Source organism: Lacerta agilis, chromosome 2 (genome assembly GCF_009819535.1).
Source record: "Lacerta agilis isolate rLacAgi1 chromosome 2, rLacAgi1.pri, whole genome shotgun sequence".
Classification (NCBI taxonomy): Eukaryota; Metazoa; Chordata; class Lepidosauria; order Squamata; family Lacertidae; genus Lacerta; species Lacerta agilis.
Window position 1 is genome coordinate 66,875,297 of NC_046313.1, and position 21,456 is coordinate 66,896,752.

General features: G+C 42.7%; 2 protein-coding genes across 2 annotated transcripts in view; both read right to left on the minus strand.

Moving 5' to 3' along the window:
* Positions 1-1,608: 1,608 nt before the first annotated feature.
* Positions 1,609-5,486, minus strand: GPX1 (glutathione peroxidase 1). Its single transcript, XM_033140565.1, has 2 exons — positions 5,102-5,486; positions 1,609-2,553 (listed from the first exon to the last, which is right to left on the minus strand). The coding sequence occupies exons 1-2, from the start codon at positions 5,432-5,434 to the stop codon at positions 2,215-2,217; spliced, it is 672 nt and encodes a 223-aa protein (XP_032996456.1). The 5' UTR covers positions 5,435-5,486; the 3' UTR covers positions 1,609-2,214.
* A 6,625-nt stretch (positions 5,487-12,111) lies between these two features.
* RHOA (ras homolog family member A) overlaps positions 12,112-21,456 on the minus strand; it is a 30,096-nt gene continuing 20,751 nt past the window's right edge. The window contains exons 2-5 of the mRNA XM_033140566.1: positions 21,008-21,165; positions 18,116-18,236; positions 16,723-16,853; positions 12,112-13,355 (exon numbers count right to left, since the gene is read on the minus strand). Coding sequence (XP_032996457.1) covers positions 13,182-13,355; positions 16,723-16,853; positions 18,116-18,236; positions 21,008-21,163 — 582 coding nt within the window. The 5' untranslated portion in view covers positions 21,164-21,165 and the 3' untranslated portion in view covers positions 12,112-13,181. The remainder of the gene's footprint in view (positions 13,356-16,722; positions 16,854-18,115; positions 18,237-21,007; positions 21,166-21,456) is intronic.

Sequence of the window (21,456 nt, forward strand, 5' to 3'; positions counted from 1 at the left end):
TTTGCAGCAACCATTAATATTGGGTGATACTGAACTGCAGTTGCTTACTTGTGCAACAGGCTTCCTGCTCCTGCAAATGGGACTTCCCCTTTCCCATTTCTCCCCTGCAACTCCCCAACACATGGCAAATCTGCTTTGGAGGTGAGCACCCACTCCAGAACAGATTGTAGTAGGCAGAAAACTAGTATGTAAGTAAATTGCAATCACCACCACAAACTATGGTCCCAAAGATATGACTGAGGTATCACATTAAAGCACAGAACAAATATGCTTACAAAAGAGCAATAGCATTACTCTCTCCCATCAGATAATCTTCAAGAGAAAAATAGGGGGTAAAAGCAGGTAATCTTTGAAATACTACTGGTTACAAGATCTCTGGTTTCTGTTAATTGAAGTCCTCCATAGCCATCGGCTCAGCTGTTGAAATGAACGATTTATGAACGTTCCTCCAAAGGGCTTCATACACAAAGTCTAGGAAAGATTGGGCTGCAAGATATTCAATGGAAAGGGTGCATGATTGCCCTCTGAAAACATATTGATGTGCTTTATTAGTGTTATGAGGACAACAGTGTTTATTAGTGCTATTAGGACAACAGGATATGAGGATAATTCATATAATTGCAAATTTTAACAACTTATGCCTTTTATAACTATATAGGTAATTGTATTGTTAATCCCTTTTTGTTCTTGTATATTACATTCTTCAAACACCCATCTAATAAATCAATAATGCGGGAGCATGTGTGGAATAAGCAAACAACATTGTTGCAATATTTGTCAATTGTGTGTGCATATTTGAGAGAGAATGACACAGGAATAGGACACAGGTAAGATACATGCACACAAATATCTACAAATGTGAGTTTCATTTGTAGTATATTTTTCATCTAGTTCCAGTTTCCACTCCTGACCCACATGACTAATAACAAGCCTTTTTATTTCTAGCAAATTATTACCTTCCACAATTATTTGTAATGTTGCTTATTGAATCCAGTTTGTTAATAAGGACTATGATTTGGTAGAATTCTATGTAGCGTTTTTTGCCAGTAGAAGCCAGGTACCCAACCTGTATCAAATTTATTATGCCAATCCACAGCTGCAGGGAATTTTTTTTTGTCTCAGTTCAAGTCAGTACATAATGCTAAACCAAATTGTGGTTTAGCATGAACACAGATTCCTGGAGCAATCATAACTGCTGCACTCCTTTGGTTCTGCTGCTGGCATGCTACCCAGGACTAAGCCATATTTTGGTTTAGAATGCTGTCTAAATGCAGGCTCATGGTTTGTCTCCTCCAGACAAACTAAGCTGTAAACCAAGAACATACCTTAATTACAGCTCATGGTTTGCCTAGACTCTGAGCAAGACAAAGCACAAGCTCTGGTTTGGACAATATGCTAAGCAAAACCATGGCTTAGGCCAGAAACTGCAGTAGCAGCAGCATTGGAGAAGTACAACAACCATGAACTTCTCTCTAGGGACCTGCTCAGTCATGGTTTAAGTAATAATACTTCAGCTCTTTTGGTAATGTGTTAAATGAGCTTAGGTTTAGATTTCAAATAACTAGTTGCTACCCAATGTTATGCAGCCTTATAAAGACAGAGACATAATCATCTTTGAAGCATTTTATTGGCATAGAATTTCATAAACTGCTGTTTTCCCTAGTGTAAATTAACTACATCTTCACATACAAAATTTTACAAATACATCAAGTGTCCTTCAAGTGTTTAGAAGAAGCACCATCATAAATAAAATTTTGATGGAGAATAGAAACTTACTGCCAGAGTAAACAGATGAATTGCTGAAAAACAAGATCAGACAACGCAGACAAACAGCATGGAGTTTGGCACATGGAGGGCTGCTTCACATAGTAGGATTTAACCCACACATTAAAGCAGCTACTCATATTATTCAGCCTTGAGTTATGTAATACATTGTTGCATTGCACATTAGAGGAAGAAGGGTTATAATTTAGCTTACATCACAGCAAATAGATTCCTGCATTTCAATGAAGTTTCATTGCTATGATGCATAAGCAACTTTCTTCTGCTTATTCGGTTAGATCAGCCCAGTCTAATCTAGGATAGATCTGCAATTCACTCAAGTATGGAAAGTATCATACTTAACCTAGGACATCATCTAAGCAACAGCCTAGCTGAAAAAAAGAAGTAGAGACACATTTCTGCAAGGCAAATTTGCTGGTTCTCGGTGACTCGCTAAAGCAGCTTTTGAATATCATCCTGGATCTTGATGGTTTCAAAACGCCTGCTGTAACGCTTGAAAGGCACCCCATCGCGGCTTATGAGGAACTTCTCAAAATTCCATGCGATGTCACTGCGACACACAGGGGACCAGATGATGAGCTGTGGGTTGGTCATCAGAGACACGGGGTCATCATGTGGAAAGGGCAATGCTTCCTTCAGTAATTTGAAGAGTGGGTGGGCTTTTTCTCCATTCACCTCACACTTCTCAAAGACACTGAAGTTGGGCTCATACCCATTGCCTGGGCGGACATACTTTAGTGAATTCAGGATCTCCTCGTTGGTGGCATTCTCCTGTAAAAAGAAGAGAAGATAGATGCTTAATTCCAAATGTCAGTACAAGATGTAGCAAACGGCCACAGCAGCACCAACCAGACTACTGACTTCTGCTTTATGTGACATGTTCTTCTGCTTCACCAACCCCTTTACCATGCCAATAGCAGCTTTGCAGAGAAAGATTTGTCTTCTTGCAAAAACATTCCCTTCCATCACAACTTGCTACTTGTTACAGTATCAGCAAACATGGAAAATAAAGTTATGGAGAAAAGCAAATTTTACCTACCAGTTCTATAAACTGCTCTGCTGCAGTTGCAAGGAGTTAGTAGGATCTGAAACTTCATGTTCCTCATTGAAAGTAACATTTACAGAACAAATACGGTAATTTCTTCCTCAAATATAAGTCAACTGATGTGAGTCAACTGATACTCCCTAGCATATTGCCCAAGCAGTGATACACATTTTGGGGTAGTGCTGTGGGTGTCTCTTGTCAAATAGCAGAAGGTCTTAAATAACTGGGCAGGAGGGGTGGAGAATGAAGCAATAAAAAGCAGTTTTATATTCTTTCCGATTTAAGCCCTTACAAGCAGATTGTGATGTTGCCACACAGTTTAGGCGCGTACCCTAATTGGAAGTTTATGCATGAGGCTTTAGGTGTGCAATCAAAATGCACAGTTCAGCTTTGTACACTTTGACTACACAAACTGCTTCATCCCCTGCCCCATCTTGAGTACCCCACTGCTTTTTGTCCCATTCAGAGAAATACAGTACTGCTTCAAACCTCAATTCATGTAACACTAATAAGTCCCTGCTGCACACTGCCTCCAAGGTGTGGCTGGGAACTGAAATTTTACAAGCACCTTATCAATTCTGGTGAAGCAGGTATTTGTACATGCCAGTATCAGCAACCCTCAGTCTGTCTCCTGCCAGGATTTGACCTAGTCCTAGACCTTTTGGGTTGCATGCAACAAAATCATCTTGTTAGCACAAGGACTTCCTTCCACTTGTGCAACAAGCTTTCCTCTTCCACTCCTTGCGTGTCCCCCCCACCTGCTCTGGACTGTTGGGGAGCCCCCAGAACAGATTGGAGGCAAGGGAATAGGATCTCCTATTGTATGCCAAGTAGGGTTTGAAAAACAAGAAGCTTATTTACACCCCCTACTGAGCAAGATCTTTCAAAATTACTGAGCCAGTAAACATTGTAAGAGCACAGCTGCTTTATTACCGGTAGTCTCACAGAGGTAGAGTAGCCATCCTTTGAGACAGCTACTTGAAAACTGCAGGCTTCCAAGCCTTACCAAACTATCACCTCTTGATCCACATGCTCCAAATTATTAAGATGGTAAAATGCACATTTCAATTCCTGTATTTGACTGCTTGTCACTCTACCTGCTCCAACAACAAGAGGAGCAAGTGGTCTACGCAGCCTTCCCCACTTTGTTCCTTGGTGTTCAAAGTCAAGCCTGAACATGGATAAATTTAGTCTATTTTCCACTCACATCTGGAAAATACATTTATAGTATGAATATACCACTTTAATAGTCATGGAGAATTCTGAGAACTGTCGATTGGAAAATTTAGCTTTGCAAGAGCAACACCCTTAAACTACAGTTCCCAGTATTCTCCTTGACTGCTGAAGTGGTACAGTAGCACTTTAAATGAAGTTCGTAAGTTCCAGGTGCTGCCGTTCTCAAGAGGTAGCTGTAGCTAGTTCAGTCAGAACCACCATTCCTTTTTCCACTCCGCACAGAGATCGGAGAATACTTAAGGCAGCATTTGAGTGCGTGGGAAGGAAGCGTTTACGCAGCTTAGCTTGTGAGCAGACAGGGGAAACGGGTGTGGTTGCAAAAGTACAGTAGCAGCCACATGTGTACAAAACGACTGGTAGGGTGATCTCTCTGCTGGAAAATGTAACACAGCCTTGCTTCCTCTCCCCTCTCCACAATAATCCAACAAGGTGTGCTGACTTGAGATGCAGAGCAACTGGGTTAAGTGTCTCCTCGGGGAATGATTTCCCACCACTAACCTTTCCTGTACTCGGCAGGCATAAAGCCAGCTTGGGGGGGGGGGCGCGGAGGACATTCCTCATCGAAGCACTCTTATGCCTAGATAAGAGCCTGTAAAGCAAGTGGGGGGGGGGGGTGTTGTGGCGATACGCAAGGCATCAGTTTCAGCATCTGGGAAGGCACGGTTCTTATCACAGAGCAAGCAGGGGTGGCTGGGAGTCGTGATAGAGCTTCCATGAACTAGGTTCACGCCCGCTCCATCACGAGGGTTAGGAAGAGAGAAAATAAAGCTTCTGGCCATGTGCAGAGTGCGTTCTTTCCTCCCCCCCGCCCCGCCCCTTCCCTTCCTACAAACCTAGGACTGAGAAGCCTCCACACAAAGCAGCCCCAGTAGCGCCCCCCTCACCCCATAAAAAGACCTACATGCCCACTTGGGAGCTTGTGTCGCCCAAGGGTGCCTCGTTCCCTGCACAGCAGGAAAAGCTGCCAAGGGGAAGGTCTCCTCCTCCTCCTCCTCCTCCTCCTCGCCCGCCGCGCCCCCTCGACGGCGGCTACGGTACCTGGTGGCCGAACTGGTTGCACGGGAAGGCGAGCACCGTGAGCCCCTGGGGCCCAAAACGCTGCTGGAGCTCTCGGAACTGCGTGAAGTCCCGGCTCGTGGTGCCTCAGAGGGAAGCCACGTTGGAGACGAGCACCACCCGGCCCAGCAGCGAGCCCAGGTCGACGGGCTCCCCGCCGCCCAGGGGCCGCGCAAGCACTCCCGCCAGGCTAGACAATGATGCTCCGGCCATGCTGCGAGCCGTCGAGGATGCTGCTGCTGCAAAGCAAGTGCGCGGCCCGGAGGCGCCTCTCGCCCTTTTCAGCGCGCCCAGCAACTCCGCCCACCTCGCCATGGCTCTGTCTGGTCCTGGGGTGGGTGGGGCTAGCGGGTAAAAGCTCCGCCCATCGTCTTTGTCCTCGTCTGCCGCGGATAAACCCGCTTTCTTTTTACTCCACCCCGATTCTGACCGCTTCCTGCCGCGAGCATTCCAGGCATGCGCACCATCCCTGCGATTCGAAGGTCATTTTCAAACGTCGATTGTGAATGAGTGATTGCTTGGCTCGAGGCCAGCGTGGTTTGCTGGCGTTTCTCTTCCTTTTGGATTAATTTAATCATTCTCTTCTTAAAGATCCCACCTCACGTAAAAGCACAGCCACTCTTCTGATGAAGGGAACGCAGCCCTGTTGCTGCTGTGGAGAGGAGATCCAGCAGCAAATAACCACATGTCCCGCTTCTTAGGAAGCAGAAGCTGATGCCTAAGGGGTCTGATTTGGAATGGCTCAACGCTTAAGGTGGGCTGCATGCCCCAAGTTGCTTATCTATCGTTGTCCTCGAGTCATCACGCATTTATGGGTGTTGTGCAAAGGTTCTGAAATGGAGAAGGTTGTTTTAGGTCTCGAAGGGGACGCTCCCGGCCATGGGGGTACATGAGGTGGGGTACAGCAAAACTTATTTTAGGGTTCAAAACGCTAAACCCCCTGCTAAATTTGCCCGTTTGCCCTCTGACAAAGAAATGACCAGTCCATAATTTTAATTGTAGGTTTATTGTAGCTGTGAGAGACAGAATAACAACAGGAAAAACCCAGAAGACAAAAGTCAGAGATTCATGTGCATTATAATGAGTGAAATAAGTATTTGATCCCCTATCAACCAGACAGATTTCAGGCTACCTGGTATCTTCACTGTATGTAAGGAGCTGAGATTAGAAGCACCTGCTGTAAGGGAGAGGTTTTACCTGTAATCCCAGCTCATTACAGTACCTGTAAAAATACACCTGTGGACAGAAGCAATCAATCCAGCAGATTCCAAAGTAGCCACCATGACCAAGACCAAAGAGCTACAATAAACCTACCATTAAAATTATGGACTTGTCATTTCTTCATCAGAAGGCAAACGGGCAAATTTAGCAGGGGATCAAATACTTTTTTTCCTCACTGTACCAACTCAGGAGTAAGTCTCATTAAACTCAATTGGGCTTACTCCCAGATAAGTGGATGCAGGATTGTTGCGTAAATCTAGATCTTCCTTATTGCCCCAGAAAAAAAGTTCATATTTGCCGCTTAGCAACCTCTGGAAAAATAAAACGCTTGAGCAATCTCAATATTCCTCAGCCTTGGACTTCAATGGAAATACTTCAAAGCTCCCTCAATATTGCAGTATGCTATAAAGTCCAGGTGAGCAATAACTGCAAATAAAAAACATTGAGGCTTAGAATAGGAGTGGCAGTCAAACATTAAACAACACATAGCAACAGCTCAGCCTCAGGTTGAGCAAGAGCTGGTTTGCTTTGCCTTTAATAGCTCACCCGCCCTCCCACACTGCTCTTCTAGAAGCTTCTACACCAGTTTGGACACCTCCTCACTCTGGGTGGTGCCACAGTAAAGACTGGGCCCAGTTAGCCCATTCTGAAGAAGTGAGCAAAAGGGGTCAGAACACACAGCTCCTCCTCTTCCTCTACTGCAGGCATGCATTGCACTAGACAGTTAAAACTTCCCATCAGCACAAAACAACAACAATTTAAACATCTATGGCTTCCCCCAAATAATTCTGAGAAATGTAGTTTGTTAAGGGTGCTGATAGGGCACCTGAGACAAACTACAAAATGGTGTCCCCACTAGGGTAGAAGATCTGCATTGGGAACAAGGGGGAATAAAGATCTACTCTGGGAACAAAGGGATAATAAATATATACATGTGGTACATAAGAGCCAACTCCTAGGAGCCAAGGTCCCTTCACCTCCCCCAATAAAATATTTGAGGTGGCCAACTCCCAAATGTTGATGAGCACTGCCATTCATATGGGGTGTGTGCGTGCGCGCGCTGCATCATGTAATTTATTATGCTGGGTAGGGCTTACCTGACTCCCCAATATTTTATTCAAGTTGGCACCCCTGCTGCCCAAGCTCAATCATTGAGCTTTATGGCCAAGTAGGGACTTCAGACTTAGGTCATTCCACTTGACTCATCTTTGTGCACAAATGAAGTGTACAGTATGGGTGTAATCTTGTGCGTCTGCCCCCGGATGCAGGACAGGGAAGGCAGCCAAATGGAAAAGGGGAGAGGTTTCAACATGTCGCTCTGCCTGTGTGCTGTTGCTGTAACTGCTCTTGCGAGAGATCTGCGGGGAAGACAAGGCGCACACACACACAGTTCCTCCTGCGCCACTTCCTTTGTGAGCTCGGGGAGTCGCCTGTTATGTCAGCTTCTGCTTTTAAGCCAAGGTTGCCACCCTTTTCTCCAGCAACGTTCCTGTGGTTTGGAACTGCTCCACGAGGCAAACGCTCGACAGGTTATACTTTCCTTCTGATTCACGGCATGTTCCAGAATTGTTCTATGACTATCAACCATCAGTCGTGGAACTGAGTGTCAAAGAATGCAAGACAAGTCATGCCACGGTTAAAAAGGAAAAAATGACATCATTTGCCCTGTTCCCAATATTAAAAGTGGCAACAAATTGCTTGTTGGAAGACAGGCGATCCTATGCCCTTTATGATCCGACATGCCTTTTTAGAACTAAAAGCACCCTTTGAATTCTTTGTCTGTGATCCCCAGACTCAGTTAGAAAGGAGCATCTTTGGTTCCTCCCATTAAGGGATGGATGTTTTGCATTTATATCCCACCATTTTCTTAAAGGAGCTCATGGTGGCATTCATCGTTTCCCCCTTCCTTATTTAATTTCCAAAACAATCCTGTGAGGTAGACTGAGAGGCAGTGCCTGGCCCAGGGAGCTTCATTCATGGCCCAGTGGGGGTTTGAACCCTGGTCTCCTAGATCCTAATCCGACACGCTAACCATTGCACCACACTGAATACTTTGTGAACTCAGTTGTTTTAATAGGATTTAAATATCTAACTCCCAGTTTTATGGCTGTCAGTTTGAATGTGCCACAACTTCCACTTTCAGTGCTGCTCCTTTTGTGTTTTGTTTTGAAGTGATAACTGCATTATAAGTTGCTATTGCATTTAGAAATTACTTGCAAATTGAACTTGTACATTTATTCTATCATATATGGTTTGACTGTATGCCACTCTGGGTACTTTTAGTAGAACAGGATATATAAAAGAAATAAATGCTTGATTGCTTGTACTAAAAAAGTAAAACATTCATCTACTGTACAAATCAAAGCCCTACAAATAATCTGCATGGCACATCTTGCAGATAGGTTTGTGCGACCCCAAAACATCCTGTTTGTCCTGCAAAGAATATTTCTTGGCACTTATTGCTGCAAAGGTGCCTGTGACAATATTTGTTTGAGGAAGTTGTTTGTGAAAGTCATTTCCTCATATGTGTGTCCCTTGCTCTCGTTTCAGCCTAGCCATTGTTGAAATAATTGCACAAGTGTCAGTGCATAGCAAATAAAACGCACCTGGCGAAACAATTCAAAGCCATTTCTGCGCAGGCTTGGAGAGAAGGGGGCAAGTATGCATTGCAAATATTTGTTTCTCCCCTTACAAGCCAAGCTGTCATAATGAAACTGGGAAGTAAAAGGACTGCTGGATTGATTAAATACTTTATTTTCTTCTCTGGGCTTCCACACTGTGGGGGCTCAGTGATCTGCTGAAGCACTAAGACACGGCTTGTATAGATGCTGTGCAACAAAGACAGTGGCAGCTGCAACAAGGATGTTTTGTGCACCCCAGTACTATGGGGTGGAGGGAGGGGAGTCCAACTGAGTTTAGTGGTGCTCACTTCCAAGTAAGAACATAAGAAGACCCTGCTGGATCAAGCCTATCTAGGCCAGCATTCTGTTCTCACAATGGTCAACCAGATGTCCATGGGAAACCTGCAAACAGGTTTTGAGCACAAGAGCCCTCTCCTCTCCTATGGTTTCCAGCAACTGGTACTGGGAATCATTGCTGCCTCCAACCATAGAGGCAGAGCATAGCCACCAGGCCTAGTAGCCATCAACAGCCCTCTCCTCCATGAGTTTATCCAATCCTCTTTTAAAGCTATCTCAGTTGGTGGTCATCACTGCCTTCTGTGGGAGCAAGACCCATCATTTTAACTATGTGTTGCATGAAGAAATACTTTAAAGCCTAGGGTTTGCCAATCAGAAGGTCAGCAAAATAAAAAATAAAAAAATTCCTTCCAGTAGCACCTTAAAGACCAACTAAGTTTGTTCTTGGTATGAGGCGAGCTCCCATTGCTCAGTCCCTGCTCCTGCCAACCTACCGTAGCAGTTTGAAATCACATCCAAGTGCAAGTAGATGTACCACTCTGACAGGAAGGTAAACAGCATTTCCGTGCACTGCTCTGGTTCGCCAGAAGCAGCTTAAGTCACGCTGGCCACATGACCCAGAAGCTGTACGCCGGCTCTCTCGGCCAGTAAAGCAAGATGAGCGCCGCAACCCCAGTCATTCACGACTGGACCTTAATGGTCAGGGGTCCCTTTAATCTTCTAACATTCAGCTTCATTCATTGGATGTCCATGAGTTCTAGAGTTATCAGGGTTGGGGAATAACTTTTCTCTATCCACTCTCCCCATGCCACACATAATTTTATACATGTCTATGTAAATAAGTATGCCTAAGCTTGGAGTCCTAATCAGCCACTCTAGACAGGGACGTTACCTGACATGCTTTTCAGTTCTCATGACTTTCACTGACACAGCAGGAGCTGAGGACCTTTCACTCCCCCATCCCCAGGTGTGCTCTGAGCATGGTTGCAATTCAGAGTCTGTAGTCTCAGTCACACAGATTCTCAACAACATTTCCTCCCACTAGCCCCGTTTTCTTTTGTTGTTTAAATAGGTGCTTTGGGACCATGCTGGCTGACTGACCAACCGACTCTTAATTGTAGGGACGTGGGTTTGAGTCCCACATTGTGCAAAAGATTCCTGCATTGCAGGGGAGTGGACTAGATGAGAGTCAGTGTGGTGTAGTGGTTAAGAGTGGTAGACTCGTAATCTGGTGAACCGGGTTCGTGTCTCCGCTCCTCCACATGCAGCTGCTGGGTGACCTTGGGCTAGTCACACTTCTTTGGAAAGTATTAGGAATCTGGGAACATAAAAAACACAGTGCCTATTCAGTATTTCATAAACTGAATGTTGTATACAATATTTATCACCGAAAGGGAGTGCCAATATCACACAAAACTGAGGACTGAGTTGAAATACAGCTTTGAAAAATGGTTAATATGAAAATGGATGACTAAGAGTTGAAAATATTTTCTATGCACAAAATGGAAGATGGAAATAATAATTACTGTGCTATGCAAATGATGGAATATCCCTGTGCCCTTTTCTCTTTTGTAGGCACCCCCATCTTGGTTAGAGATAATGTTAATGTGTCATTCACTGAAACCGACAAGTATCAAATTATTCTTACATCACCTTGGTATCATTGTTGAGGCACAGCAATATGCTGAGGTAATGTCTGGAAGAGATTGACAAATTATAAAGTGTATTTCATACACACATTGAACATACTAACTTTACATGTTGCAAAGGCAAGATTCTGCAAGCACCTGTGAGGTTCTTTAGGCTTGCCCACATGACTATTTGGGTTTGTGTGCCTTTTTAAACACTTTCCTCTGTCAACAGCAGATTCCCTTGCACTGTCAAACTGCTTCTGAAGCTTCCCCCCGTTTCAAAAGTCCTGCCACATGGGACAAAGTGTGGCAGAGCTGCTGTTCAAGAAGCAAACCTAAAACAACATGGGTCATACATAACTGAGAATGTATTTTAATTCTGTATTTAGCAGACAACCCAATAAAAGCAACATGCAGACTTTATGACAGGCAAAATTAGAGCATTGCATGCTTTTGCCACTGGACTGGTGAGATGGTGCAGCAGGAAGAAAGGCAGAACTAGGATGCTCCTTTTGGCAACCCCAAACATTCTCTCAGAAGCAGAGAAGGAAAGTTTGGGGTGATCATTTGTGACCGTGTACCACAGGATATAGCTGAAGACAGATGCACCAACACAAATTAGCAGCACATTGGCATTTACATATGTTGAAGCTTCTAGCATATACAGAAAATAATCTGACAGTAGATATGCATTACAGTTCCTTAGTTACCTCATGCACTTGTATAGTTAAATATACAAACCTGTGCAATAATGCTGAAGAACTTTGACATTTTCCCCTTTAGGGTGCTCAACTTTTTTCTCTCTGATGTTGAGTAACAGTATTTGCTGCATGGTGCGCATTAAGACGACCATTTGCCAGAAACTTTGCTGTGCAGTTATCTTCTCTTGTGTAGACATGTTTTAACCTGGCAATGCAAGCATGGATCCTTCTTGAGGAAAAGGCACTGCTCTACTCTACCCCACCTTCATACCTGCTTACTTAGGCGGCTTGCTAGGAGTACTGGTATCAAGTTGCCAGCACTAGCCAAGAGCACAGCTGCTGGATATTCAGGAGCAAGTTACACATCTTCATATTTTAAAGCAGGGTTGTTATATTCCACAGACAGTGCTGCTGGCAATTATAGACAAAAAGGTGAGTGTTGGCTTTCTTTATAAATTCACATTGTTCCACCCTGAACGCAAGCTTCTACACAGCGAAGAACACAAACACCAGAATACAGGGAGCTTAGAAAACTGCCTTTATTTTATTAGTTGTTGGAAACAGGAAATACAGAAGAGAGTTTAGTTTGCTGCAGAACAGCAAGATGTTCACAGGATGGGAATTTGGCCAGCAGATTAACAAGAAATTGCATTTTCAGCTTGGAGCTGGATTCAGCAGGGGTTAACTTAAAGCTTCTGAAACATTCAGTTACCTTGACTGTAAAACAGCTGCTTTTCCCTTGCTCCTGAAGGAGGTATTAAGATGAGTTTTCTGGGCATGTTTAAGTCATACAAATGGGTTGAACAATTACAAATGGGGAAAGGGCATCAATCTCCATTTGACTTTATTTGCAAGTACACTATTAAAAAACCCAGAACACCGTACACAGAAGTTACAAGCAACAGTATTAGGAAATCCAATTATACAAAAAATACTACATCTAGGCTGGGGTATATAGATTTATTTTTGGTAACATACATTTAAGTGGCACTAATTACACAGTAACTATAAGGTAACTAACATGAAACCACAGAACTGTCACTTTTCATAGCTGGATGGGACATTGTTCATTTCAGGATAATCACATTTTCCAACCACCATTTTACACTTCAGAGCCTTTGAGTACAGAATTGGGGGGGGGGGGGAATAAAATGTGAAAATACTGAAGTTACTCAGGACCCCATCCACAGCCATGTCTGTTGTGCCTGAATAGGCTAGAACATGTTAGTTATGAAGTAGTTACAGCCCAATTCTCAGTGTTACCAGCTTTCCCCTCCCCATTTCTAAAAAAAGCAAGAAGTTAAGAGAATTGTCTTGAATTAGTGCCTGGCATATCCTGCAAGTGCAGAGAAATTGTGTTAAAGGAATGTTGAAGTTAACCCTTGTGTGCACAGATGTATTTGATGCAGACCGTTATAAAAAAATCATGGTTGGCTTCTAAATACTGGTAGCAAGACTCAATTTTAAATCTCTTAAGTAAATTACAGATAAATGAAAAAGGCTGGTAATCATACACTAAGATTAATAAACAGCACTTCAAAAATTTATCGAGTGCAGGGCGCTGCTTCAGCCATCTTCCCCTGGCCGTGCTTTACAAGAGAAGGCACCCGGATTTTTTCTTGCCACGTCGGGCTTGTAAAGCAGCTCTAGTGGCCATTTCAAAAACTTCCCTCACACCGTCTTTGGTCTTTGCACTGCATTCCATGTATCCAAAAGCACCAATGCGGTTTGCCATATCCCTGCCCTCTTCAGGTTTCACTGGCTCCTGTACAAACACAAAAACAATTAACATAGTTCAAAAGGAAGGAAGACGGACCATTTTGGTTTTCAACCTCCCAATTCAGGTGCAAGCCCCCGATTCTCTGCTGCTATTATGAAGGGAATAAACTTCTGGCAATGCTCTTCTAGCAAAGTGAGGCCTTCTAAAATTGAAGTGAACACATAAAAATGGTTTGGTACAGTACCAGTAGGTTTCATAGTGCAGCAGTCAGTGCAAGTAAGCCATCAAAAACTTGAAGCTTAAAACCTACGTTCTATTCCCTGTGGTTCTCTTCTTCCTTAAAGAGAAAAACCGTGAGATCATTTATTTGCTGCATTATTCCTCAGTATGTGTAGCAGAAAAAGGGGACTAGTTACTGCCCCAGCTACTGCTCAGGTGACAGTTGTTTTATAAGTTAGTGACATGTTGCAATACACATCTTAGTGATTTAAATGAACTTAAGAATTTGTTGGGCTTTCAGAGAAATGTCAGGTATAGACGTACAGTTTAAAAGGACTATTACATAGCAGTCAAGAAACCTAATTTATTCATATTGCAGGATGTTACCAAGAGGCAGATAAATATCTCTTTCTAACAGTGAATCCCTATGCACCTGTAACACTAGGCTTCCTCACAGTGAGCAAGCATTTTTACTAAAGAAAAGGGCATAATGTTTTAGCATCAAGTAGTCAATAACATTTGTCCAACATCTAGAATATTCCTGAGTATTGAAAAAAATACTGAGACAATGACCTAAACTTTAGATCCTAAAGCTGCTCCACAAAGCAAGCCCAGGTAGGCACGATGCTGACATGGAACTTTCCATGTGATGATCTTGCTTTAGAAGCAATCATATTACTGCAGCAACCTATGAAATATCCCTTTGTACCTGTGGCAGTTTTCTTACCACAGCACATTGCTTGCCCAGCTAAGGAAATCTAGAACTGCACTATGGAATTCTGGCGATGGACCAGTATATGCCACTGAACAGTTAGATTTGGCCAGCTGGGTAGGGAGACAGACCAGGAGATGTTCCCACCCCATGAAAAATAAAAATAAAAATACTGTAAACTATTTGCAATTATATAGTTTTATTATACTTTTGTTTAGTTGTCCAAAGGCATAACAGAATGTCGCTATTTCCAACTCAGGAAAGCCAGGCAGACTCTTCTGTACTGTATCCTAGCAAGATGCAATTACTAGAGACGAATCTTTGAAGGTTTGCTAGCAGGGACAAAATTCATTTAACGGAGCTTAAATGTGCTGATGGAGGTGTGGCTGCACTGTTGTCTGGATCGGAGCACAGATGTGAAGGAGGAGATGCCTAGCTACCTATTTAGCAGGAGCAGTGCAGGTGATTCTTGCACCTTAGGAGTGCTTTGACAATAAAGAACTAAATTTCTAATCGTGTGTCCTCAAGGGGAGGGGGGGGGTGCCTGCGTGTGCTGCAGACACGAAGAGGGCTTTAGCTCCCAAAAGCTTATACTGTAATAAATTTGTCAGTCACTAAAGTGCTGCTAGTACTGCTCTTTCAGTTGCTTTGCTAAACTTACACTATTATCTACTTTAAAGGGTTGATGTGAAGATAAAAATACTCAAACACTTTGGCAAACTTAAAATTCTATTACAAAAAGGAGGATGGTGGAGGAGATGGTTCAGATAAGAGCTCAGTATACCAAATACAGAATCCTTGTCTGCACATCCACCTAAGGAAAGCTTGTCCTAGCAGACAGCCACACACTGCATTTGCTGGGGACCTACATGTAAAGTCTAATGTTTGCAGGCCTGAAGATCCTGATCGTGTCACATGTTCTTTTCACTTTCATTTTTAGGTTAGGCTTCTTTTTTTGAAATTTCAAACCTGGTCTCCTCCCAACAATTCAAAATTGTTGGCAGGCAAGAGAGAGACTTTTAATTTTGTTTATTTATTCATACATCAGTATAGCCCAGGGGTTGGCAAACTTACCCAGGCTCGGGCCGGTTCCTCTGGTGCCGTATGCGTGTGCACTCCTTTTTTGGCGCACGTCCGGGTTGGCGCGGCACTGGAAATAGCTTGTGTGCATGTGCACGGGCCTCTGCAGACCTGGAATTGCGCCGGAAATGACGCTTGCGCATGCGCACAAGCTATTTCTGGCGTTGCTCCGGAGATGGGCAGACACGCCATGCCAGTAAGAGCAGGCGGCGGGGCTCACTCGGGGCTCACTCGGGCCGTATCTGGCCTGCAGGCCTTAGTTTGGGGACCCCTGGTATAGCCATTACACCTTTCCTCCAAGGAGCTCAAGGTGGCATTCATGAGTCTATTCCCCCTCATGTCATCCTCACAGCAACCCTGTAAGGTAGCTAAGGTTGAGGGATTGACCCATGGTGACACAGTGAGTTTCATGGCTGATTTTAACCCTTGTCTCTCAGGTTCTAGTTGTCTTAATATCCTTCCACCTTCTTCCACACTCTGGAAAAAAATGTGTAAAAGTGAATAAACTAGGGGAAAGGAATATTTCCCCACAGTTCTGGAAATTTATAGTGTCCCTTGTTGACAGTCCTGTGTGGTACCTTTGAAATTAGTTAATTCAGGCTGCAATCCCTGTACATACTTATCAGGCAGCAATTGCCATGGAATTCAGTGGGACTTACTTCTGAGCAATTTACAGTTTCTTTGGCATAAACCCACAATAGAAATTGTGGCAGCATGGCCCTCTTTTGAACCAAATTAGAAGAGTTTTCTCTTTAAGTCAGGTTTTTGTAAAATTTTGTGGTTTGTAAAACTGCAGTGGTTGAGTATCTACAACTTTGTAAGGGAGGAAGATAGGGAGAAAACTGAAACAACTTGGCTGTACCTCTGTGACCACTCATTGGCCACGCCCCATGGCCTCCTAACAGCCCCACCAGGTCTAGTGGGCACCAGCTGCCTGGGGACACAAATATGATCAAATCTAAATTAACTCACTACATGAAGAGGTAAAAATATAATTTAACACTCAGATTGCCAACTCTATCATCCATTCTCTTTTGATAGGAGGTATCTGCTCCTGGTGACCAACATTAGAAAATCCGTCCCCCAAAGTTGTAGAACACCTTCATATGATGGGATCAATTTCTAGCAAGTCACAGCGAGGAATGAGCAGCCGCTCCATGAGGAGAAAATTGAGAAGCACCAGTATAGGAAGTAGCCTACAGTAAGTGTGACTCTTAAGAATTCAAGCTACTTAACAGGCAGATTCCAAAGCATCTTTTAGGATATACATACTTGAAAATGCAAGTACTTTCTAAGTCAGCTGCTGTATTAATAAAATAAAGATTTTCAGCCTCAGCCCAAGCACCCAGTAGCACATACAAGAGGAACAGACATTGCATGGAAACAGAAAAAAAGACTTGCCTGCTTCATCTTGGCCAGTTCCCGCCTTGTGTGTTCATCATTCCTCAAATCCTTCTTATTTCCTACCAGGATGATTGGTACGTTGGGGCAGAAGTGTTTCACCTCTGGAGTCCACTTCTCTGGAATGTTTTCTGAAATAAAAAAAAAATCACATCAGAAAATCAATCTTCAGTCAAGATTAAGGTAACACATGTACAGCAAATTTCCATGGGAGCTCATTTTCCCATATCCCTTACCAGCCTTACTGGCTGGTCTCCCAAAATGCTAGACACCAGTGTTTAAGGATCCCAAACAACAGGCCATTTGGGATTTCCCCAGCTGTTAGCAGTTAGTGAGAGCAGTCAGGATACTCCCACCTTTCTAGGTGTGATCCTTGCACCAGTTCCAATGGATTCCAGTTTCCATTTTGGCAGCTCTCAAGTAGCTTATCCTAATGGAATATATTTTCCCCTCCAACATTCTCTAATTTGGCTAAGACCGAATCCATAACAGTTTCCCCACCTTCTGTCACCATTTATTTGCCACTAGTCTGTTTCAGCTAGTAAACGAGGCAGAAAGGAACATTACGAATCTCAGCCTGCTACCATTCCCTGATTTAAGTTACTTGGCAAGATTTGTAGAAGAACAGTCTTACATTTTTCTTTTTACTGAGCCAATGATGAATTCCCATTAATCACTGAACAGTACATTTTGGAGCTAGTTTAGAGTAGTTAAAACTGGATTTATGGAAGAAATACTGCCCTCAAAAATATATTCAGCTAAGTAAAACAGACCCCCCCCCCATTAAAGTTACAGCTACCCTTGGTTAACAAACTATTCCCACGCATATCTGCATTGAAATTCAATAGCATTTAAAGAGAAACAAACTTGCCTCTTGTAGAATAAAATGTGATAAAGATCAAACTTCATCACATCAGGGAAGTTAATGCTTCTCTCAGTTCAGTTTTAGACACAGAAACGTGGAATTCTCCAACTGTTTTGTCCTTGATATTACCCTCCTTTCCTACATAAAACTTGCCTATCTTCATAATAGCAATCTTTTTATACACTTTGTTCACAGCTATAATTAAGAAATGAGATTCCCCCCCCCCCCCAAGAACTAATATTTCACTGAAAACACAAGTTTTAGCTTCTATATAGTGCAGTGGCACCTCGGGTTACAGACTTCACTAACCCATAAATAGGACCTTAGGTTAAGAACTTTGTTTCAGGATGAGAACAGAAATCGCGTGACAGCAGCGCGGCAGGCCCCATTAGCTAAAGTGGTACCTCAGGTTAAGAACGGACCTCCAGAACGAATTAAGTTCTTAACCCGAGGTACCACTGTATAGACATCCTGCTAGCAATGCAGTAATTCAGAGGACATGACATGAATTTAGTTTTAACTACTTACCTAAACTATCAGGACTATCAATTGAAAAACACATAAGTATAACATCGGTGTCAGGGTATGAAAGAGGCCTAAGTCGATCGTAGTCTTCTTGTCCTGCTGTATCCCATAAGGCCAGCTCCACCTACAGGAAGAATAAGGGCATTCAGTCAATAATAGAAGACACCTTAATAGATAAGGCTTTTCAGGATGGTGTTAAAAGCTCTTGTCCTGAGATTTCAGAGCATGTCCCTCACCATTTAAGCACAGGTAGGTAGCCATGTTGGTCTGCCGTAGTCAAAACAAAATAAAAAAAATTCCTTCCAGTAGCACCTTAGAGACCAACTAAGTTTGTTCTTGGTATGAGCTTTCGTGTGCATGCACACTTCTTCAGATACCTGAAGTGTATCTGAAGAAGTGTGCATGCACATGGAAGCTCATACCAAGAACAAACATAGTTGGTCTCTAAGGTGCTACTGGAAGGAATTTTTTATATTTTGTTTCCATTTAAGCACTCTCTCATTAAAAAAGAAATAATATACTGTTCCATATGCTACTTTCAACAGTGGTGAGAACAGCTGTGCAAGGAGCAAAGGCCTTCTCTATATGGGCACTGAACAGATTTCCAGAGCTTCTCTTTGAAAAAAGAATATCCACCTATTTGTTCGGCCTCCACTAGTTAGAAAAAATGAATTTGAGTGTTTAGCTGTATCGCTCAGGAGTTTCACTGTTAGCTAGATTTTATAAAACTGCATTGCCGATTGCAGGTTTCGATTACTACCAAATATGATAATAGATGTTTGCTTGAAGCACCTTACATTAAAGGAAATGGGGGAGAATCAGTATCAATTGTATTTTTATGAACATGAACATAAAAAGGAATTGCAAGTAGGCACACAGAGCTGGGCCTTTTTTCTGACCCCCGCCCTCCAAAATTATGGAACTCAGTGCTGAGTGATAACAGACAAGCCAATCTCTGATATTTTCAGTCAGCCTAAATTCATTCTGGCTTCAGGAGGTTAATTAAGGATGCTGATCATTGGGTTACAGTTTTAAACGGTCATTTTGTCTTATGCTGTATTATAGTTTTTCGATATAATTGAGTACATTTTCCAGACGCCTATGATTGAACATTCGGGGGTTTGGATCAATTTGCAAATTATTCAAAGTATTATACACAAGACCAAATTGAAGGCCACTTCTCATTTTACATTTTAATACCCCCAGTACATATGTTCCCTGCTTCAGTTCATAATAAACACATCTTTAAATCAAATATTTTTTGCTGAAAATCTTTAAAGAGCAGGGACCAAAATGGATAAAGGTCCCTAAAATTTGTTTACATTGTAGGGCACAGTTGCAATTTAACTCACAAAGAAGCCATTCCAAGCTGACACGAGGCATGCACCTTTTGTACTTGGGCATCTACACTCATGTACAAACAAGTGAGAAGGAGCACCAAGACTTAAAACAATTCTGTGCAAATGTCATTCTCACAAAACTGCCACTGGAGTGACAAACTTAAATACAGGGCACGGTGGAAGGAAAGGAAAACTTGGCAGGATTTCTCTGGGGTAAAGAAAAGAGAGACCAAGGTTGTATTCATATAACCAGTTTTCCTCTTTATGTAGAAATTGTTAATACTGCTGTGCAGTAGGATAATAAATTCTTCTGTAGTTTAAAAGGAATATCCTGTACAGTATTTAAAATCCACATATAAATGGCACACATACATACTGTTTTTCTTCCAGCCTTCCAGCTGTTTTGGTGAAGCAATGTAACGTGTGGGAGTAGAATGGGGAGGGTGATATTGAATTAGTAGTAGGCATTGTATGATTTGTGTATCTGTAAGGCAGAATTTGGGTATGATTGTAGCACTTCGAGAGTCAGGATGTGCCTTGGCTAGTGGGAGGCTGAAGAAGGGATCTCGGACTCTAAAGGTGCTTCAAAGTGACCTGCTATACTTTAGCTTTTTAGGATTTTATTGCACAATATTGTATTTATGTTTAATATTGTACTGCATTATATATTGTAGCCTCTCAGTTTCATTGCTATACGTTGTATTTATTATTCTGTAAATAGCTTAGGGACTGTCTTAAGTGGTTTATAAATACATTAAATTTTAAAAATAAAGAAACTTACAAAATTTAGCTTGGTTTCAAATAAAGTCTGACGATCAAGACTAAAACAGATTCAGTTCTGCTTTTCATTACTTCTACACAATTCTGTAAAAAAAATGCTGCTATGTGCTGCACTCTGCGCAAAAGAGGCATCCCCACAAAATTTTAATTGGCAAAACAGTTTGTTCCAATACTAACCCACTGAATGTGCAACATTTTAAGCTGTTTCTAAGATATCCTTTCATTAACTTTAGCAGCATGTAACTGAGAACGGAATAAATACCCTTCAATTTCATTCAAATGATTTGAGAGGGGAGCAACCTTCTATTTAGTGAGAGTGCTATTTACACAGAGCAGCAACCATATATGAACTCTTTAGAGAACCAGGAGGCTATCCCCCAAATGTAAACACATGTCCATAGATTCATCAAGTTTCCTTGGGGTGGATTCAGATTTCATGTGAGCAGAATTTTGCTAATGGGATCGTTTCCATGGTGGAAAAGGGAGTGATTTTTTTTTGCAGATTTCTCCTTTCTCCAACAGCTGCTCTGGATGTTTGGGACCTCTCTGTAGAAGGTAGTGTGGGGTGCATGAAAAGTTAACCGAAAATCTCAACCCCTTTCCTCAGCAGAAACCTCAGTTGTCCTAGATGGAAGAAGCATTTTCATTTGCAGACATGACACTCAGGATTCAATCCATGATATTGATCTAACTATAGTTTCATTTCTGCTAACTGTATACTGTACTCTGTAGAACAGATGTAGGTGAAGTGCTAGTGGCAGAAGTGCAGACTCACCTGTTTTCCATCCACTTCAATATCTGCTACATAGTTTTCAAATACCGTGGGAACATATACTTCAGGAAACTGGTCTTTACTAAATACAATGAGCAGACAGGTCTTGCCGCAGGCACCATCACCCACTATAACCAGCTTTTTCCGAATGGCTGCCATTGCTGCAAAGAGAAACACATTGATGATTAAAAACCCAGCAGAAATTATGGTTTTTCTATGGCAGTGTGGTAGGGATGCTGCAGGCTATTATTCCCTCTTGGCTGGAAAAGCTGACAGACTGCTGATTCCAGAGTTTTCTGCTCACCTGCACTGCATCCCACCCTCCTATACCAGGGGTCAGCAAACTTCTTCAGCAGGGGGCTGGTCCACTGTCCCTCAGACCTTGTGGGGGGCCAGACATTATTTTGGACAAATTCCTATGTCCCACAAATAACCCAGAGATGCATTTTTAA